This window comes from Eretmochelys imbricata, chromosome 25, assembly GCF_965152235.1.
Source record: "Eretmochelys imbricata isolate rEreImb1 chromosome 25, rEreImb1.hap1, whole genome shotgun sequence".
Taxonomy (NCBI): domain Eukaryota; kingdom Metazoa; phylum Chordata; order Testudines; family Cheloniidae; genus Eretmochelys; species Eretmochelys imbricata.
The window spans coordinates 2,615,788-2,643,520 of record NC_135596.1 but is presented as its reverse complement, the minus strand read 5'-3'; the positions used below and the strand labels follow the sequence as shown (position 1 = coordinate 2,643,520).

Sequence of the window (27,733 nt, the reverse complement as noted above, 5' to 3'; positions counted from 1 at the left end):
CTGTGGGCTGTGATTAAGGACAACTAGGAAGAGATTGTATTATTTTATCTGACAGTCTAGAAGCTCTGCTTTGGTGGAAACAGTTTGGTTTGAGGTCACTGGGGAGAAGACATGGCTAAGAAAGTTGCCCCAGAGGACCTTCTTCTGAATCAGTCATTTTTGGTATGTGGGCTGGTTCTAAAGTAGCCATCACCAGGCAAAGAGGGAGCTCCGTACTGTCCCAAGGTGAGATCCCCTCCAGGACCCATGTATTATAGGAAAATTAAACCCTCTAGTATTATTTCAAAGTTGAATACACCAAAAGAATGCCATCTTCCTAGTACCTGCTCTGGACAATCTATAGATAATAGCAGTGGACTCTAAATCATCAATCCTCTCAAAAGTACCAGTACATCCACACAAGGATGCATGAGATGAACTAACAGCAATATCAAAGAACAGAAGGAATCTCGAGGGCTATAATGATTCAGTGATTATGAGGAGTGCTCGGAGTAACTATGTATGATACGGGGCTAAATGTAATATACAACTACAGCACGGGAGGATACAAAGATTTACAGTGGACCTGTGACAGACAAAGCAGACAAGAGGACAGATGTTTTTAAATGTATATGGTGTGGCTATACAGATGGCAAAAAAATATCTCTTGACTTCCACTATAGCATGTGCAAAGTCCTGATCAATGGTTTCGGTCTGATTGCAGATAGACTGGTTAATGCAGACTGACTTCATCTGATTGCTGATGAGACTTTCTCTAATTTGGAGGTAACCTCTGGTTACTTTACAGATAAAAGTCAGAGGCAGACTGAAGTCTCCATATCTGAGATAGGGTCTGGGAAGAGATAAATACCAGGTTCTCTCTCTGGTTGAGTTTTGGTCTGTATCATGCACTGGTAGAACTTCATGCCACAACCTGTTATTTGGGTCTCAGTCCTTCTTGACTGGTACAGACCACCAGAGAGATAGGAAAGGCACACAACTGGATCCTTCAAAACTGGAGCATGCTAACACCTCCTTTGAAGAGCAGAGTGTTTAATGCTCTATAGGAAGCATGTTTTCAGCTTCTGTCCAGAAACCCACCTCAAAGCAGACTATCAACTAGTACCTAATCTCTTACCTTTAGCAGAGTTTATGGAAAAGGTTACAGTCTCAGTATCTGGAGCTCTCTGCACCTTGCTGATCAGGGTTCCAACCTAGGTACAGAGATTGCACTTCTGGTGTTGGTTAGCAATTTTCTCTGGGCAAAGGATAAAAATCCGTAATCCTTGTTATCAACTCTGCCTTCAGTACCACAGATCATGAAGTGTTATGGCAAGTCAACAGGGCTGCTCTTTAATGGCTGTGTTACTTTTTGTGGCAAGATCCTGAGGACTCTTTCATGTGAAGTACCGCAAAGTTCTATGATGTCAATCAATGAACATGCTAAATGAGTGGAAAAGTAATATGGCCCTAAATATTTCAATATATTGATGATAGATTTTTTGCCATTTCCTACAGCTCAGAGTGTGAAGTTCAGCATCTTCCCTAGCTCTGGACAAGATTGGCTATGGATGAGAGTGAGCTGGATGAGACCTATTACAGATAAAAATGGAATGATTATAGTGAGTTAAGGGAGGCAATTGGAAGGGGTGGCTTATGTCAGATCCTCTGAAGGTGTCTGGACATAACTGGTAGTAAAATTAAAAAATTAAGGGTCTAGTTAAATTTCCAACTGCTGCTAGATGCTCAAACAAAAGCAGTGACCAAGACACCCTTTTCCTACCACTGGCAATGGGGTTGCATCCTTCCCTCTCAGATGAAGACTTTGCCACTATAGTCCATGCCTTTGTCACCTTTAGATTGGACTTCTGCAATGTGCTATATACATAGGTTACATCTTAAATCATTCACAAGCTAAAGCTAGTGCAGAATGTTGCAACTCGTTTGTTAAATGGAGTATCTTGCTGCAAGTACATGATGACAGCGCTCCAGGACCTATCCCTTGGCTCCCAGTTGCTGATTTTGAGTTTTAATGCCATAAATGGGTTGGGATCATCCAACATAAAAACACACTTCTTTCCTTGTGCAATCCTGCAGTAGTTGTGATCAGCAGAGGTATATGAACTAGAGCTCCCTGGGTACAGAAAAGGGAGCTGTTCACAGACCACCCGCTCTGAGGGGAGTGAATTACAATGTCAGAAACCATCTCCTAGTTCTAAACAGCTTAACTTAACTGACCTTTAGGGCATGCTGGAAAGTATACTTTGAGCAGGCATTTGGGGAGAGCTGAAGTGATTAGGGAAAGTGTTTATTTAGGGGCAAGGAGAGGGATGGGGGACAATTTATTTAATTTATAATATGTCTGCAGGTTGGTGATAGTATGTATGATATGGGGGAGGGGAGAATGACTAGAAGGGAGAATACACTACTGTATTGATTTTGTAATGGTTTTCATAGTCTATTTGTAGTTGATGGAAAGGATAGCAAGACTCTGGATAGACCATCTTGTGTGTATAATTAAATCCAAATACATTAAAATTAAATAAAAAGCAAAAGCAAATATGCCCTTTCTTCAGCTGAATCATTAGCCAAGCAGAGAATGCATAAAAGTTACAATTTTAGATAAAGTATTACACTCACAAACACCACACAGAATATCTTTTTTGTTGTTGTATTCATAACAAACTCTTTCAAAGTGTCTTTCCTTTTGCTACATACAACTTCATTCCCTTCTACCCTAGGTATGCTGTCTAGGTACCTGTTTCTCTCCTCCCCCTCTTCACCCCCTGCTCTTCCTTGGATGCACTGCTTGAGTTACTACGTTCCTTCTCCCTTTTATATTTCTCTCCTGCTGTTGGTAGAAACTCCAGTCCCACAGGTGGCTCCAACAGGGGAATGGGGCTCGTGTTAGTTTTTCCTCTTATGTAGCAGAGGTCCCTAATAGAGGCATCTAGCTCAGATCCTTCTCTGCCCTCCTCCTCTCCATTTGCTTTTAAATGTCTCCTGGCTTCTCTCTTCAATGAGCAGCCTAGAAGTAAAGAGACAGTAGGATTTGTGACTAATCAATTCTTGCCAGAGCATTTGCCCAATAGTTCACGGGCTAGTTTGGGAACAGGTGATACAGAAGTCTGGTAGTGATGCGTCCTTTAAATTAACAAATGTTAATGTCAGGTTTCAGAGTAGCAGCCGTGTGAATCTGTATTCACAAAAAGAAAAGGAGTACTTGTGGCACCCTAGAGACTAACAAATTTATTTGAGCATAAGCTTTCGTGAGCTACAGCTCACTTCATCGGATGCTTATGCTCAAATAAATTTGTTAGTCTCTAAGGTGCCACAAATACTCCTTTTCTTTTTGCAAATGTTAATGTGTGTGCTACATTAGTCATGAGTCCCTAACCAGAGAGGGCTCAACAGTGATGGATTTGTAGCTACCATTCGCTCTTCACCACGGGCCTCACAGGGTACATCCACACTGCAATAAGAGACTGGGGGCATGGCCGCGACTGGCCCAGGTCAGATGACTCAGGCTGCGGGGCTATAAAATTGCAGACGTCTGGGCTTGGGCTGGAGTCCGAGCTCCGAGACCCTGTGATGGGGGAGGGTCTCAGGGCCCAGACATCTAGGCTGCATTTTTTAGCTCCACAAGCACAAGTCATCTGACACAGGCTCAGAGACTTAGTGCTGTGGGTTTTTCATTACAGCGTAGACATACCCCTAGTGGTTACAAGTTCTGCTGGCAAGCATCTAACCAGCAGGAGTACTAAGGGGCAGGTCTCACAGCTCCTCCTCCCTGTTATCTGCTCTTCTTGCCTCAAGTGAACCATAAGAAATATGACACTAAAGGCAATATTTGGGGGTTATAATTAATTATAATTAAACAGGTTATAAAAATAGGACTTACAATAGGTGCAAAGGAAGAAAATGTAAAATACGTTCTATTTGACCAAAGCATAAGCAATAGAGAAAAAAAACAACAAAATTTGCGCAGAAGAGAGTCTGCCCAATGCTTACTCATTGTTTCAACCACTACAGCTTCATGTAGGACACAGGCAAAAATAAATGCTGCCCACACTTGCCAACACACCCTGGTAGAACCAGAACCATAGATATTAAGGTCAGAAGGGACCATTATGATCTAGCTGAAAGCCAGCAACTAGAAGCTATATACTCTTTACTTCACCCATTAACTGGTATTAATAATTCACTGCATTTTGTAACCCTTAGCACTGGGCAAGGTCTCAGCCCCCTACCTTGGTAAGGAACTGTACTTGTGTCCCAAACAATTGATCAAGAAAGAATACCTGAGGGCCAAAGCAGTTGCACAAGGTCACTTCTGACAGAGCCAGGAATAGAAAGCAGCTCTCTAAGATGATGGGACTAAGGAGACGCAGACACTCTCTGAATAAATATGCCAAATCTGTGCGCTTTGGTATGCTGTATGTAAAAGGGAATTACTCACCTATAACTTTCAAAAAGTGCTTTAACAAAACACAGCATGCAGGAGACCTAACTCTCAGTCTCTAGCTCTAACCATTAAGAACGCTCTCCCCTACCAGAATCAAGAATGGGGGCCGAGGAATTCTGATACCTTGTATTCTACTGCTAGCAGACAGATGTACAAGATAAAATATTTGTTGTTTCAGAGTTTTTTTAAACCTACAAGTTTCCATACCAAGGAACATTAACAGGGTTGCTTACTGTATCTCTCTAAAAAGTTACATACTAAAATTAAGTTAACCTATGCAACCTTACTTATGTTTTCTTGAGTATATGCATTACCATATCATATTTAGGTATTTAAGACACTCTTCCCACAAGCAAAATTATTCCATAATTGTCCATTATAGGGCTTCTAACTGCTTCTCTTGAACCATATGGTATTGGCCACTGTCAGACAGAAAAACAGAATAGACAGACCATTTATTCTGATCCAGTATGGCAATTCCTACATTTCTGAATATCAATTTCAATGAACAAACTCCCCAGAAATGACCATGTGCAAAACCATTAGCTTCATGGTGGGGGGGGGGGGGAAGGATACATAAGAATTTGTTCATCCCTTGGTGGTTCTGGACAGGTGTGAAAAGCCTTAACACTGCCTTTTCAGTCTCTACTGCATTTAGAAACAGCAGCACTGAAGTGCTTCATTCAGAGACTCCTCCAGAAATCAAGATGATCTTTAACTGGCCCAGTCTCCTAGTACCCTCAGGTTAGGCATTAGACTTCAAGGCTTTTCTAGAAAGCTGTTTCATACAGTTAACTTTAATAAAGTTAACTTGATAGAAACAATAGCTTCTGGACAAACAGGAAACAAAATACGTAATCTGTATCAGTTTTTCCTGTCAACTTGGTAAAGAAGTGTTCACACATATGTGGCGGGAAAAGGATGTGGATAGACAAGTTAGCCCAGGGAATGGGATTGGACTTGGGGAAAGAACCAGCAATCTTGATTTGTAGCACAATAAAATTAGAATTTAAGTTTAATGTACTTTAAGACTAGAGTGGTTATAAAACCTATTAAAGTTGGGTGGGAACAGGTTTTGAAAAAATTGCAGTCAAAGAGGTAAGAAATATATTATACACTTAGTGAACATATCCAATTATTACACTATAGGCAATTCATAACAACCAAATATTTCAATATGGTTACATATTTGGCTGAGTGTAAGGCCTTGCTCTGCTCAACTCAATGGCATTTCGCTGTTTGTAATGTGATAACTTTTGAAAACTGCATTGGCTCAATTCCAAAATGTCAGGGAACGCTCCAGGTATCAATGTGCAGAATCTTACCAATTTTGTCAAAAGTCAGAGAAGCCTGATTTCCACTGATCTAATTGTTAGGATTATTCAGGCTCTCGCTACAAGGGTGAGGTCAATGCCCTGAGGGGTTAAGGTGAGATATTTGGGCTCGAGAACTCTCTGCAGCACCAAATGGGCATTCTATGGGCCTAATTTAAGTGAAAATCACACTTGCTGGAAGCCTCTCACATATTCACCCACTGGGCCCCTCACCTCCACTCCAGCCAGGTCTGCCCCCAGCTGTGACATTCACCCCGGGGCAGGAGCTGGCCCTCAGGGGGTTGCGGATCCAGCTGGGTATACAGCTCCACCTACATAAAACTTTAAGTATGCAACCCTCTAGATATTACCAAAATGATTCTTTAGGGCTTCCGAGTAAAAAATGAAACAGTGAACAATGAATCTTATATTAGTAGCCGCTGGACAACTGGCAACTTCTCAATGGAGAGGGAAATTTTTTTTGAAAATTAGTAGGGCTGTCAAATTATTTAAAAATAGTCACAATTAAATGCAATTTTAATTGCACTGTTAAACAACAACAGGACACAGATTTACATTTATTATACAAATTTGGATGTTTTTGTACATTTTCAAATATAGTGATTTCAAATACAACAGAATACAAAGTATACAGTGCTCACTTAATATTTTTGATCTTTTTTTAAGTTTACAAATGTTTGTAAACAAAATAGTATTTTTAATTCACATCATTCAAGTACTGAAGTGCAATCTCTATCAGAAAATTGCAACTTACAAATGTAGAATTTTGTACATAACTGCACTCCAAAAAAAAAGTTTACAACTTTAGAGCCTACAAGTGCATGCAGTCCTACTTCTTGTTCAGCTAATCACTAAGACAAACAAGTTTGTTTACATTTATGGGAGATAATGCTGCCCCCTTCTTATTTATGTCACCTGGAAGTGAGAACATGCGTTCACATGGCACTATTGTAGCCAGCATTGCAAGGTATTTACATGCCAAATACGCTAAATATTCGTATGCTTCCATGTTGATGGGTGCTGCTTGATAATACCCAAAGCAGTGATTAAATAGTGACTTCTTTTTAATCTAGTCAATTTGTTTTACATTAATCCCTTGCATTAACTGCGCTTAATTTGACAGTCCTAAAATTATGTGTTGCTGTAACTGAAGGGTTAACTCATCAAGTACATACCTATACAACAATATACACAAAGTAACATACTTAAATATTTGGTTAGAATTGGATACTCTGGACAGTACAATCACCTGCAAATGATTGAGCATTTACAATTGTTTCTAAATATCTTTAAATACATTCACTTGCTTTGATTTGCTAATATAAACAGAAACAGATTAGGAGGTTACTGATTACAGAATCATAGACTATCAGGGTTGGAAGGGACCTCAGGAGGTCATCTAGTCCAACCCCCTGCTCAAAGCAGGACCAATCCCCAATTAAATCATCCCAGCCAGGGCTTTGTCAAGCCTGACCTTAAAAACATCTAAGGAAGGAGATTCCACCACCTCCCTAGGTAACGCATTCCAGTGTTTCACCACCCTCCTAGTGAAAAAGTTTTTCCTAATATCCAACCTGAACCTCCCTCACTGCAACTTGAGACCATTACTCCTTGTTCTGTCGTCTGCTACCACTGAGCACAGTCTAGAGCCATCCTCTTTGGAACCCCCTTTCAGGTAGTTGAAAGCAGCTATCAAATACCCCCTCATTCTTCTCTTCCGCAGACTAAACAATCCCTGTTCCCTTAGCTTCTCCTCATAAGTCATGTGTTCCAGTCCCTTAATCATTTTTGTTGCCCTCCACTGGACTCTTTCCAATTTTTCTACATCCTTCTTGCAGCGTAGGGCCCAAAACTGGACACAGTACTCCAGATGAGGCCTCACCAATGTCGAATAGAGGGGAACGATCACCTCCCTCGATCTGCTGGCAATGCCCCTACTTATACATCCCAAAATGTCACTGGCCTTCTTGGCAACAAGGGCACACTGTTGACTCATATCCAGCTTCTCGTCCACTGTAACCCCTAGGTCCTTTTCTGCAGAACTGCTGCCGAGCCATTTGGTCCCTAGTCTGTAGCGGTGCATGGGATTCTTCCGTCCTAAGTGCAGGACTCTGCACTTGTCCTTGTTGAACCTCATCAGATTTCTTTTGGCCCAATCCTCTAAGTTGCCTAGGGCCCTCTGTATCCTATCCCTACCCTCCAGCATATCTACCTCTCCTCCCAGTTTAGTGTCATCTGCAAACTTGCTGAGGGTGCAATCAACGCCATCCTCCAGATCATTAATGAAGATATTGAACAAAACAGGCCCCAGGACCGACCCTTGGGGCACTCCACTTGATACCGGCTGCCAACTAGACATGGAGCCATTGATCACTACCCGTTGAGCCCGACAATCTAGCCAACTTTCTATCCACCTTATAGTCCATTCATCCAGCCCATACTTCTTTAACTTGCTGGCAAGAATACTGTGGGAGACCGTGTCAAAAGCTTTGCTAAAGTCAAGGAACAGTATGTCCACCGCTTTCCCCTCATCCACAGAGCCAGTTATCTCATCATAGAAGGCAATTAGATTAGTCAGGCATGACTTGCCCTTGGTGAATCCATGCTGACTGTTCCTGATCACTTTCCTCTCCTCTAAGTGCTTCCCAATTGATTCCTTGAGGACCTGCTCCATGATTTTTTCAGGGACTGAGGTGAGGCTGACTGGCCTGTAGTTCCCAGGATCCTCCTCCTTCCCTTTTTCAAAGATGGCCACTACAGTAGCCTTTTTCCATTCATCCGGGACTTCCCCCAATCGCCAGGAGTTTTCAAAGATAATGGCCAATGGCTCTGCAATCACATCCGCCAGTTCCTTTAGCACTCTCGGATGCAGCGCATCCGGCCCCATGGACTTGTGCTCATCCAGCTTTTCTAAATAGTCCCGAACCACTTCTTTCTCCACAGAGGGCTGGTCACCTCCTCCCCGTGCTGTGCTGCACAGTGCAGTAGTCTGGGAGCTGACCTTGTTCGTGAAGACAGAGGCAAAAAAAGCCTTTATTAGCTTTTTCCATATCCTCTGTCACTAGGTTGCCTCCCTCATTCGGTAAGGGGCCCACGCTTTCCTTGACTTTCTTCTTGTTGCTAACATACCTGAAGAAACCCTTCTTGTTACTCTTAACATCTCTTGCTAGTTGCAACTCCAGGTGTTATTTGGCCTTCCTCATTTCACTCCTGCATGCCCAAGCAATATTTTTATACTCTTCCCTGGTCATTTGTCCAATCTTCCACGTCTTGTAAGTGATCTGTAACTAGATATTTTTTGAGACGTGGTACCTGTTTGTATTCCATTGAGGGTTTATGCATGTGCATCATGAGCAGGAGATTTTTTTTCCCCCAAGAAGTAATGTCTGTTGGGCTACACATGAGCCCTTTGGATGAAACTGTGGGGCAAACAAAATGATTGAGGGTGGGGCAGACTGATCTTGTCTTCAATTCCTTCTCCACCATGAATTCAAGATATCCGCAGCAAAGGGGAAGGAGGGCAGGAAGTGGAATACAGATAGGGACCACAAATCTTGAGGGCCCTCCAGTTACAGGCAAGTAACCACCTCCTTTTCTTCGAGTGATGGTCCCTATTATATTCTACTGAGAGTGATTAACAAGTAGTACACTTAAGTCGGAGGATGGTGCAAGGATGAAGATGGAATGGTTTAGCAAAGGACAGCCGTGCCAAATGAGGCATCCATTGCAGAATCCTGCATATATGCATGGCAAAGGTATGTACTGAACTCCACGTGTCCACTCTACATATGTCCCAAAGCAGCACAATGTGGAAGATGGCAGTGGTCGAAACCTGGGCTCTCATGGAATGTGCCCTCACCCCAGGGGATGGAGGCAGTCCTGACAACTGATAACAGTGAAATCCACTTGTAGACTGCATGCCACTTAACCCTCCTGGATATTGTTTATCTCAATCTAGAAGATTTCCTGATTGGTCTTGTCCTCTGCAGGTAGAAATTGCTAAATCGCTGCTACGTGGACCTTGAGAGTGTTGAGGGCGACACCTGGTCACTTCAAGCACAGGAGGTAATCCAAAAGAAAGGGAATCTTCACCTCTTCTGGGGAAAAGTCCTTTCTGTTGGGCCAAGGTAGTGAAGCGGCTCCACTTGGCCTGGAAGAAACGCCTAGTGGACTCCTTCCTGCTGCTCAAGAGGTTGTCTTGCACTTCTGATGAACACTCTCATTCTAGAGAAGATGCCCATCTAAATACCACACTGTGAGGTGAAGTGTCTGCTGATCAGGATGTCTGATCTTCCTATTATGTTGCGTTAGCAGCTCAGGGAAAGTGGGGATGGGAAGTGGAGGGCAAGCTGACCTGGTTTCCCAACCTTCTCTGCAGAACTGTCTGGGTCACAGTAGGGCAATCAGGATAACCACTGCTCTCTCCTGCCCGATCTTGTGGAGTACCCATGGCAGGAATGGTGGTGGGGAAGATGTAGTTGATCTAGTCTGACCAGCAGAGAATGAGTGCATTGCAAGTGGAAACCAATACCTCTCAGTGCAGTATGTGCCTCGGGGGAGGCAAAGAGATCCCACGTTGCAGTCTCCCATTTGTTGAAGATGTCGCTTACTATGGTATCGTGGAGTTCCCACTTGTGATCGATCACGAATGGTCAGCTGAGCGAGTCTGCAATCACTTTCTGAGTCCCTCGAAGATAGGCTGCAGATAAAAGGATCTTGTGGACGATGCACCAATATCATAGACTGACCACTTCACCACAAATAGAGCCCTTAACTTCATGCCCCTTGTTTGCTGATGTAGTAAACAGTGGCGGTGTTGTCCATAGAATCATAGAATATCAGGGTTGGAAGGGACCCCAGAAGGTCATCTAGTCCAACCCCCTGCTTGAAGTAGGACCAATTCCCAGTTAAATCATCACAGCCAGGGCTTTGTCAAGCCTGACCTTAAAAACCTCTAAGGAAGGAGATTCTACCACCTCCCTAGGTAACGCATTCCAGTGTTTCACCACCCTCTTAGTGAAAAAGTTTTTCCTAATATCCAATCTAAACCTCCCCCACTGCAACTTGAGACCATTACTCCTCGTTCTGTCATCTGCTACGATTGAGAACAGTCTAGAGCCATCCTCTTTGGAACCCCCTTTCAGGTAGTTGAAAGCAGCTATCAAATCCCCCCTCATTCTTCTCTTCTGCAGGCTAAACAATCCCAGCTCCCTCAGCCTCTCCTCATAAGTCATGTGTTCTAGACCCCTAATCATTTTTGTTGCCCTTCGCTGGACTCTCTCCAATTTATCCACATCCTTCTTCTAGTGTGGGGCCCAAAACTGGACACAGTACTCCAGATGAGGCCACACCAATGTCGAATAGAGGGGAACGATCACGTCCCTCGATCTGCTCGCTATGCCCCTACTTATACATCCCAAAATGCCATTGGCCTTCTTGGCAACAAGGGCACACTGCTGACTCATATCCAGCTTCTCGTCCACTGTCACCCTTAGGTCCTTTTCTGCAGAACTGCTGCCTAGCCATTCGGTCCCTAGTCTGTAGCTATGCATTGGGTTCTTCCGTCCTAAGTGCAGGACCCTGCACTTATCCTTATTGAACCTCATCAGATTTCTTTTGGCCCAATCCTCCAATTTGTCTAGGTCCTTCTGTATCCTATCCCTCCCCTCCAGCGTATCTACCTCTCCTCCCAGTTTAGTGTCATCCGCAAATTTGCTGAGAGTGCAATCCACACCATCCTCCAGATCATTTATGAAGATATTGAACAAAACCGGCCCCAGGACCGACCCTTGGGGCACTCCACTTGATACCGGCTGCCAACTAGACATGGAGCCATTGATCACTACCCGTTGAGCCCGACAATCTAGCCAGCTTTCTATCCACCTTATCATCCATTCATCCAGCCCATACTTCCTTAACTTGCTGACAAGAATACTGTGGGAGACCATGTCAAAAGCTTTGCTAAAGTCAAGAAACAATACATCCACTGCTTTCCCTTCATCCACAGAACCAGTAATCTCATCATAAAAGGCGATTAGATTAGTCAGGCATGACCTTCCCTTGGTGAATCCATGCTGGCTGTTCCTGATCACTTTCCTCTCATGCAAGTGCTTCAGGATTGATTCTTTGAGGACCTGCTCCATGATTTTTCCAGGGACTGAGGTGAGGCTGACTGGCCTGTAGTTCCCTGGATCCTCCTCCTTCCCTTTTTTAAAGATTGGCACTACATTAGCCTTTTTCCAGTCATCCGGGACTTCCCCCGTTCGCCACGAGTTTTCAAAGATAATGGCCAATGGCTCTGCAATCACAGCCGCCAATTCCTTCAGCACTCTCGGATGCAACTCGTCCCGCCCCATGGACTTGTGCACGTCCAGCTTTTCTAAATAGTCCCTAACCACCTCTATCTCCACAGAGGGCTGGCCATCTCTTCCCCATTTTGTGATGCCCAGCGCAGTAGTCTGGGAGCTGACCTTGTTAGTGAAGACAGAGGCAAAAAAAGCATTGAGTACATTAGCTTTTTCCACATCCTCTGTCACTAGGTTGCCTCCCTCATTCAGTAAGGGGCCCACACTTTCCTTGGCTTTCTTCTTGTTGCCAACATACCTGAAGAAACCCTTCTTGTTACTCTTAACATCTCTCGCTAGCTGCAGCTCCAGGTGCGATTTGGCCCTCCTGATATCATTCCTACATGCCCGAGCAATATTTTTATACTCTTCCCTGGTCATATGTCCAACCTTCCAGCATGATAAGACCGTGATGGGAGCAAATGGATAGGAGAAATGCTTGGCATGCCTTCCTAACAGCTCAGAGTTCTAGAATGTTGACTTGCATCCTGAATTCTTGAGGGGTCAATGTTCCCTGCGTTATGCAATCTCCCACCCTATGCGGGATGTGTTGGTAATGACTGTATTGTCCGGGGAGGATGGGAGAAAGGGGACCCTCACACAGACCTGTTGGATATTAGGTAAACCTTTTTCACGAGGAGGGCAGTGAAGCACTGGAATGCGTTACCTAGGGAGGTGGTAGAATCTCCTTCCTTTGAGGTTTTTAAGGTCGAGCTTGACAAAGCCCTGGCTGGGATGATTTAGTTGGGGATTGGACTAGATGACCTCCTGAGGTCCCTCCCAACCCTGATATTCTATGATTCTATGACCCATCAGGGCCTGTCCACCACTGGAGGGAAGAGTGTACTTCAGTAGAAACCATCAGTATCAGATCCATGGGTGAGTAAACTCTCTGGAGCCACATCTAGGAGGCAGCAAAGGTGGAGGTGAGCCAAGGCAGTGATGTATGTGCCCAAGGCCATATGGCCAAAGAGAGATAGGCAAGAGATAAGGACCAGGAGATAAGGACCACTGACTACTCGGGCTACGAGTTCCTAAGAAAGACTACTCGGGCTACAAAAGACTGGAATACGTTCCTTGGTAGCTATGCTTGTGCTATGACTAAGCTGATGGAGGCCCCTATGAATTCTAGGGACCATGTGGGGTCCAAAGTTGATTTTTCAACCTTGATGATGACCGTATGGGTTGAAAGGAGTCTGAGTAATATGGAGGTAGAAATCTGGACTTCATCTCTGGACCACGCTGCTAAGAGCCAGTCATTGAGATAGGCGTTATGGGGTCCTTGTATTCCCCAGAGATAGGCCTCCCTGATGTTGAAAGCTTTTCCACTGAATCCCTCCGATGAAGTGAGCTGTAGCTCACGAAAGCTTATGCTCAAATAAATGTGTTAGTCTCTAAGGTGCCACAAGTCGTCCTGTTCTTTTTGCGGATACAGACTAACACGGCTGCTACTCTGAAACCTGGGAGCAGTGGTGAGTCCAAATGGCAGGACCCTGTATTGATTGTGCTGAAGGACTACCATAATCATCAGGAACCTTCGGTGGGACAGATGGATGTTTATGTGAAAATAAGCATCCTGCATATGGATAGCCATAAGCAAATGCCTTCTTCTAATGATGGGATGATGGCTGCTAAGGTGACCATATGAAACTTGGGTTTTGCAGATGAATCAATTGAGATGATAGAGATACAGGATTGGGCTCCACCCATCCTTCTATTGAGGTATCAGGAAGTAAGTTGAATAGAAAAGTCCAGAGGAACCCACTATCGCTCCTCTTTGTAGTCAGGAGGCCACCTCCAGGGCGAAGTTGCTGTCATGAGTAGTCCTTGAGGAGGAAATTCAGGAAATTGTATTTGGCAAGTAATGCCTGATCATTTGAAATCCTATATTGAAGGCTGACTGAAAAGAAGACTTTGCAGCCTGAAAAGTCCAGTTGCTTGCCCTCCCTGCTGGATGGGGTGGAGCATGGATGCTGTTGCCTAGCCCGTTCTGTCGCTGCATGGACCACAAGTGAATTGGGAGGTGGAGGTGAGAACAGAAACTCAGACCCCTTGACTGGTACAAGTATCCTTTTCTGCCCCCTTTGGGGTAGGTGTACATGCGGCTGGCGTATGCCAAATTGTGTGAGCTGGCTCAAGGATGGCATCATTGTTTGATATCGAGGCCAAGCAGAGTCGACCTAAGAGAAGTATATCCAGCAGCTTATGCTGAGTGTCTTGGATCTCCTTCTGGGGAATGTGAAGCTCTCCAGCCACCCCACGCAGGAGATCCTGGAATTCCTGGTAGTCATCAGAAAATGGGCAGGACATTGAAACCACTGCTGCATCAGGAGAGGATGATGGGAACTTCTCCTGTTCCAGCAGTACCTTCTGAGCAGCTCATCTTCCATTACAGGTTCCAAACATCAACTCAAAAGCACCTCAGGTGGTGAAATAGGTGAAGCCTCCCTGACAGAATGGACAGGTTCTGAGGGAAGGTATTAGGGCCATGATCCCCAATAGGGACAGCAGGATGGATCCAGAGGGTGCTGAGGAGGGCCCCATGGAACAAGGAAACCAGTGGCAGCTGGAGTGGAGAATATGGTCACAATATAGAAGGCCACAGTGGGTACTCGTAGTGGCGGGAAAGGATGGATGGTCCCTAACCCTCATCTAAGTCCTCTGAAGACAAAAACTTGGGAGACCAGTTCCATTGGCAGTACCATCGGAGCTAGCAGAAGCATGTGCACTGTTGGAGTGGTGGGCGAGGAGTGCCTCAGATGTGGCATGTCTGATGCCGGAGATGGTAACTCCCTAGAAGTAGAGGGCTCCAGAAAGCGCAGGGACCTTGATTCTCTCAGAACAAACACTTCCTGGGGCTCTGGCACTTTTCCAACCTCCCTGGCACCAAGAGAACTTTCTCAGTCCCTGGAACCAGAGCAGTGGTCTTTCTTGGAGGTTATGGCTCTCTGGTTCTGAGCGATGCTGATGTTGACTGTGTGCGTGTGTCCACACTTGGTACAGGTTGATCAGTCTATTCATGCAGCTGCTTTTCATGTTTGTGCACTTTAGGTTGCACTCCGTCCCCATGACTAACTCATGGAAGGAATCTCTCCCTTCTTAGGTTTAAAGGAAGACTTACTGCCATGCTTATGTGCATGCTTCCTTACCTCCTGACTAGACCCCGGCGCATGGTTCACAATGGTGGTACTGCTGGTGCCAGCCTACGACTTCATAGTTGAAGGCACACCGCTGGTAGCCTCAGGTTGATGTACAGGGAGGTTGCCTGGCCAGGGTCAAAATGAGGTCTCATGGCAACTTCCATGAGGTACTTCCAGAGATGGAGAGTCTGGGTATGGCTTGGGAAGAACTGGCAGATACTGCACCTGGATGAAATGTGGGCTTCTTCCAAGCAGTAGATGCAGCGTTGATTTTCGTAGCTGACCAAGAAGGAACATGGGCAGGAGGCACTGATTTTAAAGCCTTGGGTTCTCTGCATAGTCCAGTACCCGCACACGGGGGGCTGGGGTGGGTATGGTGGAGGGGTTTCCACTGGGACTAAAACATCCCAAAAAGGAACCCTGATTCTACTAACAAACTAAACTACTAAAACTACTATAAAACCAATAGAAATGGTAAAACTCTTTAAAACTATGTTCAATTGTGTTTTTTGTTGTTGTAGTAGTAAGTGCATCACATGCAAGAGGACACTAATAGTTCCGATCCAGACCATGTTGCAGTCAGAAGGAACTGGAGACGTGATCGGTTCTGTCTGCCCTTTACACCTCAGACAAAACCATGAGGCAAGCCACAGGCGCATGTGCAGATCAATAAACACTACCACCTGAAAAAAAATCTCCAGATCCAAACACATGGGGCACATGCATAAGCCCTCACTGAAATACAATAGGGTCCATCACTCGAAGAACAACAGTCTTTTCAGTTTAAAGCAGAAAAAAAGCCTTTGATGACAAGGAGGTTCACCGATGACTATCTTTGTATAAGTTCTCTAAACAAAAATTAATTTTTTGTAATTGTTAATGTTATACTTGTGGTAGAGAGATTTGTAAAATTGCAAAACTACTTCCTAAATAGTTATTTTAAGGGGGAAATCATTTAAAATTTGCCATAAAGGCTGCCCCTTATTCCTTAATTTTGCCCCAATGATATGACCACATGCTATTTTCTTGCCCCACAGAATCTGGGCCTTAATCAATGCCTAAAATACATAGTAAGGCTATATCTACACTACAGCTTATATTGGCATACCTTACGTCACACAGGCGTGTGAATAAACCACCACCGAGCGACATAAGTTACACTGACGCAAGTGCTCGTGTGCACAGTTCTACGTTGGTGGGAGAGCTTGTCCTGCAGATATAGCTTCTGCCCTTCGCTGAGGTAGTTTTATTGACAGAGCGTCTTCACCAGACACGCTGTAGCAGCATTAGTCCAGCTGTGCCGTTGCAGCACTGAAGGTTAGCCATGCCCCCCATGAGGCAGTTATCTGAAGCCCTCACCCCACCCCTGCCTCATTCAAAGGTGTGTAACTAATAAAGCAGGGGACTGCAGGAAGAGAAAGGATGGGTTTGTGCTTTAGGAAGTGAATTGGAGCTGCTTCTTCAGGAAGTGAGCAAAAGTAAGATCATCCTGGACAGACATTGCCTTTGTCTTCCTCCTCAGTGGATATTTACATAGCTTTTGAGGAATCAGCCCATCACACTCTAAAGAGTCATAATCCTTTTCAGCTCTATCCCTTTGCCCCCAGTCAGGTGATAGGCTGAAGCGTTGTTAAGGGGGGCTGGGACAGCCTATGAACCTTGGGCAACCACTGACAGGAATTACATCAAGACAAGGGTGTTACATATCCATAAAGAGCAGCACAAAACAGGCTACAGGTACAGTTTTCTGCACGAAACCAGGAGAAATATCCATGGTGCCCAACCTTCCAACCAAGCCAGCCATCAAGAGCTTCAAGTGTGATGTGACAATCAAACAGCACTTGGAACTTCAACCTCCTTTGAGGAGTTAATCAAACAACAAAGCAATGCAAAGGCTCTAAGGACAAAACCCTCAGACCAGACACTCCGCACATAAAGTCAGATGATTGCTTTGAAGCAAGCACAGAACCATAACCACTCCAGACTACAGAAATTCAAGATGAGTGCTCCATCTAGTTCAGTATCCTGTCTCGAAAACTGAAGCAGCTGGGTTTGGCCACAAGATACAAAAAAACCTTAACAGGTATGGGACAACCTGCTCCCAGGGAAGAAGTTTCCTCCTAAAACCCAGAAGTTAGAGGTTGGCTTATGCCCTGAAGTAGTGGTTTTAGATACTAGTTACTAAAACTTTGGAAAGTAACTCTGGATGTTCCCCTCTAGAAAAGCAGTTCCTTCTCTACTTGGGCACAAGTAGCTTAAAAGCCATTAACCTCTGGGAAAGCGTGGCCATTTTGAAAGAGAAAATTGCTTAAAACAACTAATTTCTTCAACAGTACATACAAGGATAACTGGCAATGATTTTTAATTATATGGAAAAATGTAACTAAAGACAACCCTTTGTTAATAAAAATGGTTCAAAAAAAAGAGATACTAAACAGATTAGTTATTTATAAAATTTTATTTATTTAAAAGGGACAAAGATGCATTCTCAGCAAAATAAAGAGTTAGCAGATGCCTTAGCAAAAGTGACCACGATCTATTTGCTGTGTGAAAACAGAATACAGTCCCAGCCAGTAATATAGACTCTTGGCATTGTAAAAGGGCCAATTTCTCAAAGCTAAAAATAATTATATGCAATACTGACTGAGAGCATAATGCTTCAGTTAGAGGGGCATCTTGGCTGAGAGCATATGAAAGATAAGTCAGCATGCAGCAATCAGCAAATGGAAAAAGGGGAAATGGATTGCAATGAATATAAACTAGAAGTTAAGAACTGCAGTTGACTCAAAGGAAGCTGAAGGTACCAATGGAGTATCAATGGCTAACGGGTTAAAGGACAGTACGGAAGAATATTTTTAATGAATCATGGAACAAAAGAAATCCTAACACTTATACAGATCTTCTTTACTAGATTGAGATGGTAAAATAGTCAATGATGCACAGAAGGTAAAAGCATTTGGTTAATGTTTATTCTGTATGAGGAACAAAACTAGATAACGTATCCACCTCATAACAGCACCATTCCAGCAGTAACCAAGGAGGGTGTTAAGCAGCTTCTACTAAAGTTAAAAACTTTTCATCAACAGATCTGGAAATGTTGCACCCAAGAGTCTGCAGGTCACTAGTGTTAGTTCAATAAACCTTGGAAAACAAATTCCAGAGACCAAGAAGAAAGTCAAAGAATAAAACAAGATAAGGAGCTAATTATCAGTTAGCTTGTTTGGCCTCAATGTCAGGCAAAAATAATGGAACAGATGCTGTGGGACTATCAATAAAGAGAAGACAGAAAAATAATTAAATGACAATCAACATAGCTTAATGGAAAATAGGTATTGTCAAGCAAACTTGATTTTTTTAAACAATGTTACAAATCTGGTTGATAAAGATATCAAAGTATATTTTATCAAGTTATCTGTAAGGCATAAGATTTAGTACCTCAGATTAATAAATTTGCATTACATCAAATCAGTACGATACTTGTTCAATAAATTAAAATAGGCTAGCATCTCAAAATGCAATTGTTAACAGAATGATCAAATAGTGGGGATACTTCCAGAGCAGTGATTCTCAAAAACTTATTTGATCTGTAGTATCTGTAATAGTATCTGTAGTAGTTTACCCCCCTCACCCCAAGTACATATACTGCCACCCAGTTCTGAAAGCAGAGCAGAGAGCAGCAGCTGCTGGCCAGGCACCCAGTCCTGAAGGCAACGCCACACCAGCAGCAGCACAGAAGTAAGGGTGGCAATGTGAAAAGTCATATTCGTCAATATCACTTTTCACAACAGACTAAATAAAACAAAAAACAAAAACAAAAAACCCCCACACAAACATACCCAGAGCTTGCACCTGCCTTGACCCATTCCTGCTCCTCTCTTGGGAGACCTGCCTCATAGTTTGAGAGCCACTGTTACAGAGGGCTCCTGCCTTGTCTTTCTCAGCCTTATGCCATTTAAAAAAAAAAAAAAAAAATCAATGACCTGGAAGAAAATATAAAATCTTTGCAGATACAGTTTGCAGACGACTGAAAAATTGTAGCAGTAAACAACTCACACAGAGTAATCTAGATTGCTTGGTAAATTATGTAGAAGAAGTTGAAATCATGAATTTCAATATAGCCAAATGCAAGGTCATAGATTTAGGAGCAAAAACATAGGCCAGTATTTACAGGATGGGCAACTATTCTTGAAAACAGTGACTCTACAAAGTACTTAGGGTCACTGTAGAAAAGCACCTGAACATGAGAGGGATGCTATGGCGAAAAAGGCTAACAAGATCCTTGGATGTATAAACAGGGATCTAGTAAGAGTAGGGAGAGAGCACCACTTGCATATACAGCACTGGTGAGACCACTACTGGAATACTGTATCCAGTTCTGATACTCATACTTCAAAAGGAGACTGGAAAAAAATGGAGAGAGTTCAGAGAAGAGCTATGAAAGTGATTCAAGGAATGGAATATATGTCATACAATGAGAAACTTAAAAAGTTCAATTTAGCTAGGCAAAAAAGTTAAAGGTCTTGATCATAGTCTATAGACACCTACTGAGGTGTAAAGTATTTGACACTAGGGGACTAATCGAGCAGAGAATACATAACAAGATCCAATGCCTGTAAATTAAATTTATAAAAATTCAAACTGGAAAGAAGACAAATTCTTAAAAGAAAGCATAATTACCTATAAGGGAAGAAGTAAATCCATTCTCATTTAAAGTCTAAATAGAGAGGTTGCATATCTAACTCAACCACAAGTAACTGGGCCTGAAAGTGTTCATTTATATAATACGGACAAAATTTCCTTCAGTACAGGAATTACCATAGGAATTCTTCAGCCTGTGTTAAGCAGGTCAGACCATGCTCACAGTTGTCTTTTCTGGCCCTAAAAATAACTATATATAAATGAACATAGGTATGTAATAGCTCTTTCTAGTTTGCTCGTGTCCAGTGCAGAACATATTATTCTAGGTGTGATCTTGTATTACCAGAGACACAATGATGCAGTGGAATACAGTTTACAGCAACAAACGTGGGCAGACGGATTCATTTATGAGGTAAGATTAGAACAACAATCTCACATAGTTCAAGTAGCAACTAAGAAGGGAGTCATGCCGGTGAGACAATTTTCTAATGTCTTAATACTTCAAATATTTAAGATGGACAGGAATTGGGAGGCAGGGATAGCTCAGTGGTTTGAGCATTGGCTTGCTAAAACCATGGTTGGGAGTTCAATCCTTGAGGGGGCCAGCTTTGAGCAGGGGGTTGGACTAGATGACCTCCTGAAGTCCCTTCCAACCCTGATATTCTATGATTCTGTAAGAGATGAAAAATCCACTCGCTAACAATAAGTAAAAAGAAAAGGAGTACTTGTGGCACCTTAGAGACTAACCAATTTATTTGGGCATAAGCTTTCGTGAGCTATAGCCCACTTCATCGGATGCATACTGTGGAAAGCGCAGAAGATCTTTTTATACACACAAACCATGAAAAAATGGGTGTTTATCACTACAAAATGTTTTCTCTCCACCCACCCCACTCTCCTGCTGGTAATAGCTTATCTAAAGTGATCACTCTAAGGAAGGAGAGTGATCATTTTAGATAAGCTATTACCAGCAGGAGAGTGGGGTAGGGGGAGGTATTTTTTCATGCTTTGTGTGTATAAAAAGATCTTCTATGCTTTCCACAGTATGCATCCGATGAAGTGAGCTGTAGCTCACGAAAGCTCATGCTCAAATAAATTGGTTAGTCTCTAAGGTGCCACAAGTCCTCCTTTTCTTTTTGCGAATACAGACTAACACGGCTGTTACTCTGAAACCTAATAAGCAGTTTTCCCTCATAAAAAGGTCTAGGTCATCATTTTTGCAGAAAACAGGATTAAATAAAAACTACCATCATAAGGAGCAAAGATCATCTTCCAAGCGTTAACGGATGCCTAACGTCGTCTCAAATACGCATGTAGCGCCAATGTCTGTGCAGCTGCTGCTCACAGATCCCACCCCGTAGCTGCTTGGGAAAGTAATGAAACACAGTCAAGTATTGGAGCTATTCATAGCAAAGGATGATCCAAAAAACACAAGACAGATTAGGGGAATACAGTAGCAGAAACTCCACACCAGATCCTCCAGAATCGGATGTAGTGGTAGTGGAAAGGGAAGAAGGGAGGGAAAAAGTCTCTAAAGTTGCAAAACCATTTCTGGTGTAGGTTTCAGAGTGGTAGCTGTGTTAGTCTGTATCAGCAAAAAGAATGAGAGTACTTGTGGCACCTTAGAGACCAATATTTATTTCTGCTGTAGTCCCCTGTTCTCACATGCATGCTTTCTAAAATATTCACCTTTTGCACAAAATTTTACATGCTTCGTCTCTAGCAAAACTGACATTCTATAAAAATATTAATTTTTATTCATGAGGATAACTCAGCCACTGAATTTTGAAGCTTCAGACTTGGTATGTAAATAGGCCTTAATGAACAATATGGGCTTTACTAATTTTGAAGAAGAGAGTAAGAATCTTTGAACTGCAGGATTCACCAAGAGCTGTAGAAAATTCCACTAGAGCTGTTAGCTGCATGCTTAGACATGGGTGTAGGCAAACATGCATCCACAGGCAGTTAGCTGCACAGCTACTTGGTTATAGGAATTTACAACCTCACCTGCTGAAGCAGGAGACTGAAACTCAAAAGATTCTGAACAAGGATGAGCAGAACTTGTAAATATAGGAAACTGCTTAGCGTGTCAAAAATTACAGTACCTTTATACCCTAACCACCTCATTATTTCCACACCAAGAAGCTGATAAAGGCTCTGCTAGTGAACCTTGTTAGCTAATAAGATGAATAGGTGTATCAAGAAAGTTATGGCTCTGATAACATTATCTGAATTTCAAAGAACCACCAAATTCCACAAGACTAAGCAGCTCTGTGTTTGTTATTTTTCCCTGAGCCCCATCCTGCCTTCTTCCTTAAAGAACTTGGGAAGTTAAAATGGAATTAGCATTAGAGCAATGTTAAGGTCACAAAATAAAGCACTCAAATAAGAAAATTCCTTAAATTCCTTTCTTCTGCAACAATAAAAAAATTCCTTTCTCCTGCAACAATATATAAGGCATGTTGCACATGTAGCATTTTCCTGTTTTGAAGACTCCAATTGTTTGCACAGTCTACATCGCAATTTATTCAATAAGGCCAAGTTAATATTTCAGAAGAATCTACAGGTTGAATGGACCTGTTCACACCAGGGTCTGAATTAAGTTAATGAGTTGCACCTCCTAATCCAAGAGATGAATTTAGCCCCTTCATTTCTGAAATGTCTTGGACTTTATAATACTTTATTTCTTAATCTTAACATTGCATTAAATCTAGTTGTGTTCATTGCTGGTAACTGCAGACAATATACACAGAAATTCAAAATATCTACTTGAATTGCATTTAGTCAAGGGTTTGAGCAAGCAGTCTACCAAAAAGCAAAAATTTGTATAGACTAGATTATACCTGCAACTTTGTCCCGAATAAGTTTAGCAGATTCAACTTCACCAATACTGCTAAATAGACTCCGTAACTCATCCTGCGTCATGTTTTGAGGGAGGTAGTTCACGATTAAATTTGTTCTACCAATATCATCCCTGCAATCTTCAGCCATGTGATCTTCATAACCATTAGACATTTTATAAAATATCTGCAAAGAGAAAAAAAAAAAGTCACAAATAAGGTCTAAATCTTCATTTTAAAATAAATTGAACTTTCTCTGCCTGTATTCAATTGAAAGCTTCAAGTAACTATTTCAAAACTATATATTATCTTTAGTTCTTAAAGGAAAACTCCAGTATTTTTCAAAAAATTCCAGACTACTTCATTCTGTCAAGCTAACAAACCTGAACCACTGAAAAGAACCCCAGATGTTCACGTCAATAAATTGGGGGGGGAAACAGGAGTGAAAATATATTTTAGGTACATTTCAATGTTTTTCCAAATCACATACACAAAACTACATTAAAAAAGTTATTATAATGCATATGAGCAAGGGGCTGAACACAGATTGCAGGAGTGACAGCTTCACCCAATGTAACAGGAAATCTGTGGCAGAGACTGAAATAGAAGCTAGTTCTCTTGGGTTCCAGTGCAGTGTCTTAACTACAAGTTATTTTCTTACAAACCTCTGCCTTATACACTGTCCAGCCTTTATACAGAATGAAGCATGGGTGTTGTAGAAATGACAGCATGTGATCACATGAAGACTAATAATTCATAATACATACACAAGAGGCAAATTACATAAGATTGCATAAGAACCTTAATTCTGGCATTTCCTAGTTTCGGGCTTGACTTTGAAGCTCAAGCATGCTTTTAACAGAAGTGGTTTTTTTATTATAATTTTTTTAAATTTAAAAAAACCTGAAAAAATGCAAAAGTTTCATGTGAAGTCATACTGACCTCCTCATCCAACTTAACACATCAGAAGGACTTGAATCCAGAACTTTTAAATCCACGACAGAGATGTACTTACCTGAGCTAAATGAATAACTGGTCACAATATCAGGCTGTTACCCACTGTGTGGGCCAGCTACCAGAAGAGCAGGGATTTACACAACTATCTGGGAATATTGAGAATTAGGATTGCCAGGTTCTATTCCTGGCTCAGGACGGAAATGGGGCCTAGAGGTTATAGAAAGCCCAGACACACACACAGGCCTGGCACATTCATTCTCAGAAACAAAGTAGCTAGATGTCTGAGACTTGGTCTGCAACATTAGAGACAAGAGTCCTTGTGGCACCTTAGAAACTAAAATTTATTTGGGTATAAGCGTTCATGGGACATAACCCACTTAGTTGTTTTTACTGATACAGACTAACACAGCTACCCTTCTGAAATTAGAGACTAGATTATTTTCCCAGCTGTTTGAAATGATCTTGTGCAACTCTCAGAGGGGGGAGATTATACTTCCCTGCATTCTAAACTAGGTGTTACTGAGTTACAAGGCCACATACACAGGCTGTGAAGTGCACAGAATTAGTGGAAGAATGGGGACTAGAACTCAGAATCCCAGCTCTCAGCCTAGCACTCTTTCCCCTATGCCAAAAGGGCTGCAACAGCTCCTACTGAACAGGGTGACGCCTAAGCAGATGGTTATTTAAAAACAAGGGGCATAAAGAATACTCTTAAGTGATGGAGGTCCCTACTGTACACAACTAAGAATTGGTGCACTGGCATAACCTTACGTCTGCCCAATTACAATATTTTCAAAAGAAAATCCATGTCCATGAGCACACTCATATGGTTATTAAATCTTCGCTGTAGAAATTAAATTCCAACTTCAACTTACCAAATCACTCCCATCACCAGTTATATAAAGCAGAACCAGTCCCTTTTGGTCACTATATATTAGCACTCTTTTTTTATAGCATCCTACAAACACATTTTGTAACAAGTTACATTAAAAAAAAGTTCCTGATTACACAAGGAACCCATCAGCATACAAGATTAATTTAACCCAGAGTACGGTACTATGTTAAACTGGAGTTCTAGATGGAAATATGTACCACCACCACCAATTTTCAGGACCCTACACTTTGGACAGCAAACAGATGCAAAATTTTCCACCCCTGTAGTCCTGCCAGGCTCCATATAAACTTATGAAACTACTGTACCTACAGACCTTCAACATTCAAAATTTGTGTTACGGTTGTCACCATGGAATCAGAGTACCTTGATTCAATACATTGATGTATAAATAAGGTACGCAAACACCCACCCCGCAAGTGATATCATGCGCTTCACACTAGATTTTTCTAATACCTTCCTTCCTTCACAGTATAACACCCTCATGCCAGCCACTGGAAGTGTTGAAGCCATTTTAACCTTTTAGCCAGTGATCTTATTTCTTTTAACTTCAGAAATACTAAACTCCATACTCTCTCTTAGTTTGGCTACCCATAGGCTTTGCATTCTTCAGTCTGAAGAGAAAGGTATACCACGATCGAATGCCTAGAAGTTGAAGCTAGACAAATTCAGACTGCAAATAAAGTGCACATTTTTACCAGAGCAATTAAACATTGGAATAATTTATGAAAGGTCATGGTGGATTCTCTATCAGTGATCATTTTCATATCAAAATTAGATGTTCATCTACAATATCTCTTCTAGGAGTTATTTTGGGAAGTTCTATGGCCTCTGTTATACAGGTCAGACTAGATACAATGGTGCCTCCTGGCCTTGGAATCCACTGAAAGAGTTCCAAACAAGCCTATGTTTCACTTACCCTTGTAGTTTGGATTCAAATCTGTGTTACCACAACACTGAAGGTCAATTCTCAGGATGAATGAAAATTTTCACTCACTTTTAAAAAAGTTCAAGTACTATGGTTAAAATATTTTTTTTAAATACACATATAAAATAAATGAGATATCACATTTTGTCTTAAAATTTCTGTAAGACACAATGTGGGTGAGGTAGTATCTTTTATTAGACCAACTTCTGTTGGTGAGAGAGTCAAGCTTTCGAGCTTACACACAGTTCTTCCTCAGGCCTGGGAAACGTACAGAGTGTCACAGCTAAATACAAGATGCAACAGATTGTTTAGCGTAAGTAGTTGCATTTTGATCCATTGAAATACATGTAACAAAAATGATTAGGGGTATTAACAGCTGCCATATGAGGAGAGATTAATCAGACTGGGACTTTTCAGCTTCGAAAAGAGATGACTACGGGGGGGATATGATTGAGGTCTATAAAATCATGACCAGCGTGGAGAAAGTAAATAAGGAAGTATTATTTACTCTGTCTCATAACACAGGAACTAGGTGTCACCAAACAAAATTCAAAAGCAGCAGGTTTAAAACATACAAAAAGGAAGTATTTTTTCACACAATGCACAGCCTTGCCAGAGGATGCTATGAAGGCCAAGACTATAATAGGATTAAAAAAAGAACTAGGTAAATTCATGGAGGATAGGTCCATCAATGGCTATTAGCCAGGATGGATAGCGATGGTGTCCATAGCCTCCGTTTGCCCGAAGCTGGGAATGGGCGACAGAGCTTGGATCACTTGATGACTACCTGTTCTGTTCATTCCCTCTGGTGCACCTGGCATTGGCCACTGTCGGAAGACAGGATACTGGGCTAGATGGACCTTTGGTCTGACCCAGTATGGCCATTCTTATGTTCTTATGATCACTCAAGGTGAAGTGCCCTGTGAACACCCCTCCAGTCACAGGAGGGAAAGGAAGGGTGGGACAGGAGGGAAAAAGGCAGCTAGGAAGGGTGGTTAGCAGGTTACAGATTCTTGTAATAAACCATAAAACCAGTGTCTTTATTCAGCCTAAAGAAAAGGAGTACTTGTGGCACCTTAGAGACTAACCAATTTATTTGAGCATAAGCTTTCGTGAGCTACAGCTTAGCTCACGAAAGCTTATGCTCAAATAAATTGGTTAGTCTCTAAGGTGCCACAAGTACTCCTTTTCTTTAGGCTGAATAGAGACTAACACGGCTGCTACTTTGAAACCTGTCACTTAGGTACAGTCTCTACATCTGTATTCCAGATGTAGCTACCTATCGCCACGGTTCTTTAATAATAATAAAAAACCTCCTTGAATTCAAACAATGGAGGATCACACACACCCCGTACGTACGAAGTCACGCTGTGCAGATGATGCAATTTTGTAGAAAAAATGGTATCATTCATGCTGTCTGGGATCCTGGGAGAAAAATTAAATAAAATGGGGCTGTGCTGGCAAAGAGTTTGAGAACCCCTGAAGTCTGGGAAATTTTGAAGACTTACAATCCTGTTAACTTCTCTAAAAAGAAAAGGAGTACTTGTGGCACCTTAGAGACTAACAAATGTATTTGACCATAAGCTTTCATGAGCTTATGCACAAATACATTTGTTAGTTTAAGGTGCCACAAGTCCTCCTTTTCTTTTTGCGAATACAGACTAACACGGTTGCTACTCTAAAATCTATTCAGCCTGTGATTTTTGGTGCCTAGAAGAGTTATGGATTCAATTAAATTCTTTCACAGTGAGGACACCACTCATATTACCACATCCCCATTGACACTCATAAGAAAAAAGAATTGACTTGACACCACAGAGCAGACAAAACCACACCCTTGATCATTACATTGATTACATCATGAAAAAAATTGACTGAAATCCTTAAAAAACATCACATACACCAGGATCTCGCCACCTTTGAGAAGACAGCTATACGGTCCCTGAAGTCTAATCTGGTGATTAGATTATCTAACCACATAGTGATCAAACAATCTGACAAAAGGAATGCCATCATAGTCCTCAACTATGGGGACTACATTAACAAGCTCTCCAAAACCCACATACTATAAAGCAGGGCTTTGGAGCAGAGCCCACGGAGCAGCTCCAGAGCTATGGAGCTGCAGGTTTTTGCCTGGAGCTGGAGCAGAGCACAGCTCCAAAGCCCTGCTATAAAGAACTCAAAGCAGAGCCCATGCTGCAATTCACCCAGGAATT

The 27,733-nt window shown here is 42.3% G+C and overlaps 1 protein-coding gene across 1 annotated transcript in view; it reads right to left on the bottom strand.

The window, feature by feature from the left end:
* The window catches only part of ELAVL1 (ELAV like RNA binding protein 1), a 99,954-nt gene that overhangs the window by 31,486 nt on the left and 40,735 nt on the right, over positions 1 to 27,733 (bottom strand). Inside the window, exon 2 of the mRNA XM_077841842.1 lies at positions 22,744 to 22,927. Coding sequence (XP_077697968.1) covers positions 22,744 to 22,915 — 172 coding nt within the window. The 5' untranslated portion in view covers positions 22,916 to 22,927. The remainder of the gene's footprint in view (positions 1 to 22,743; positions 22,928 to 27,733) is intronic.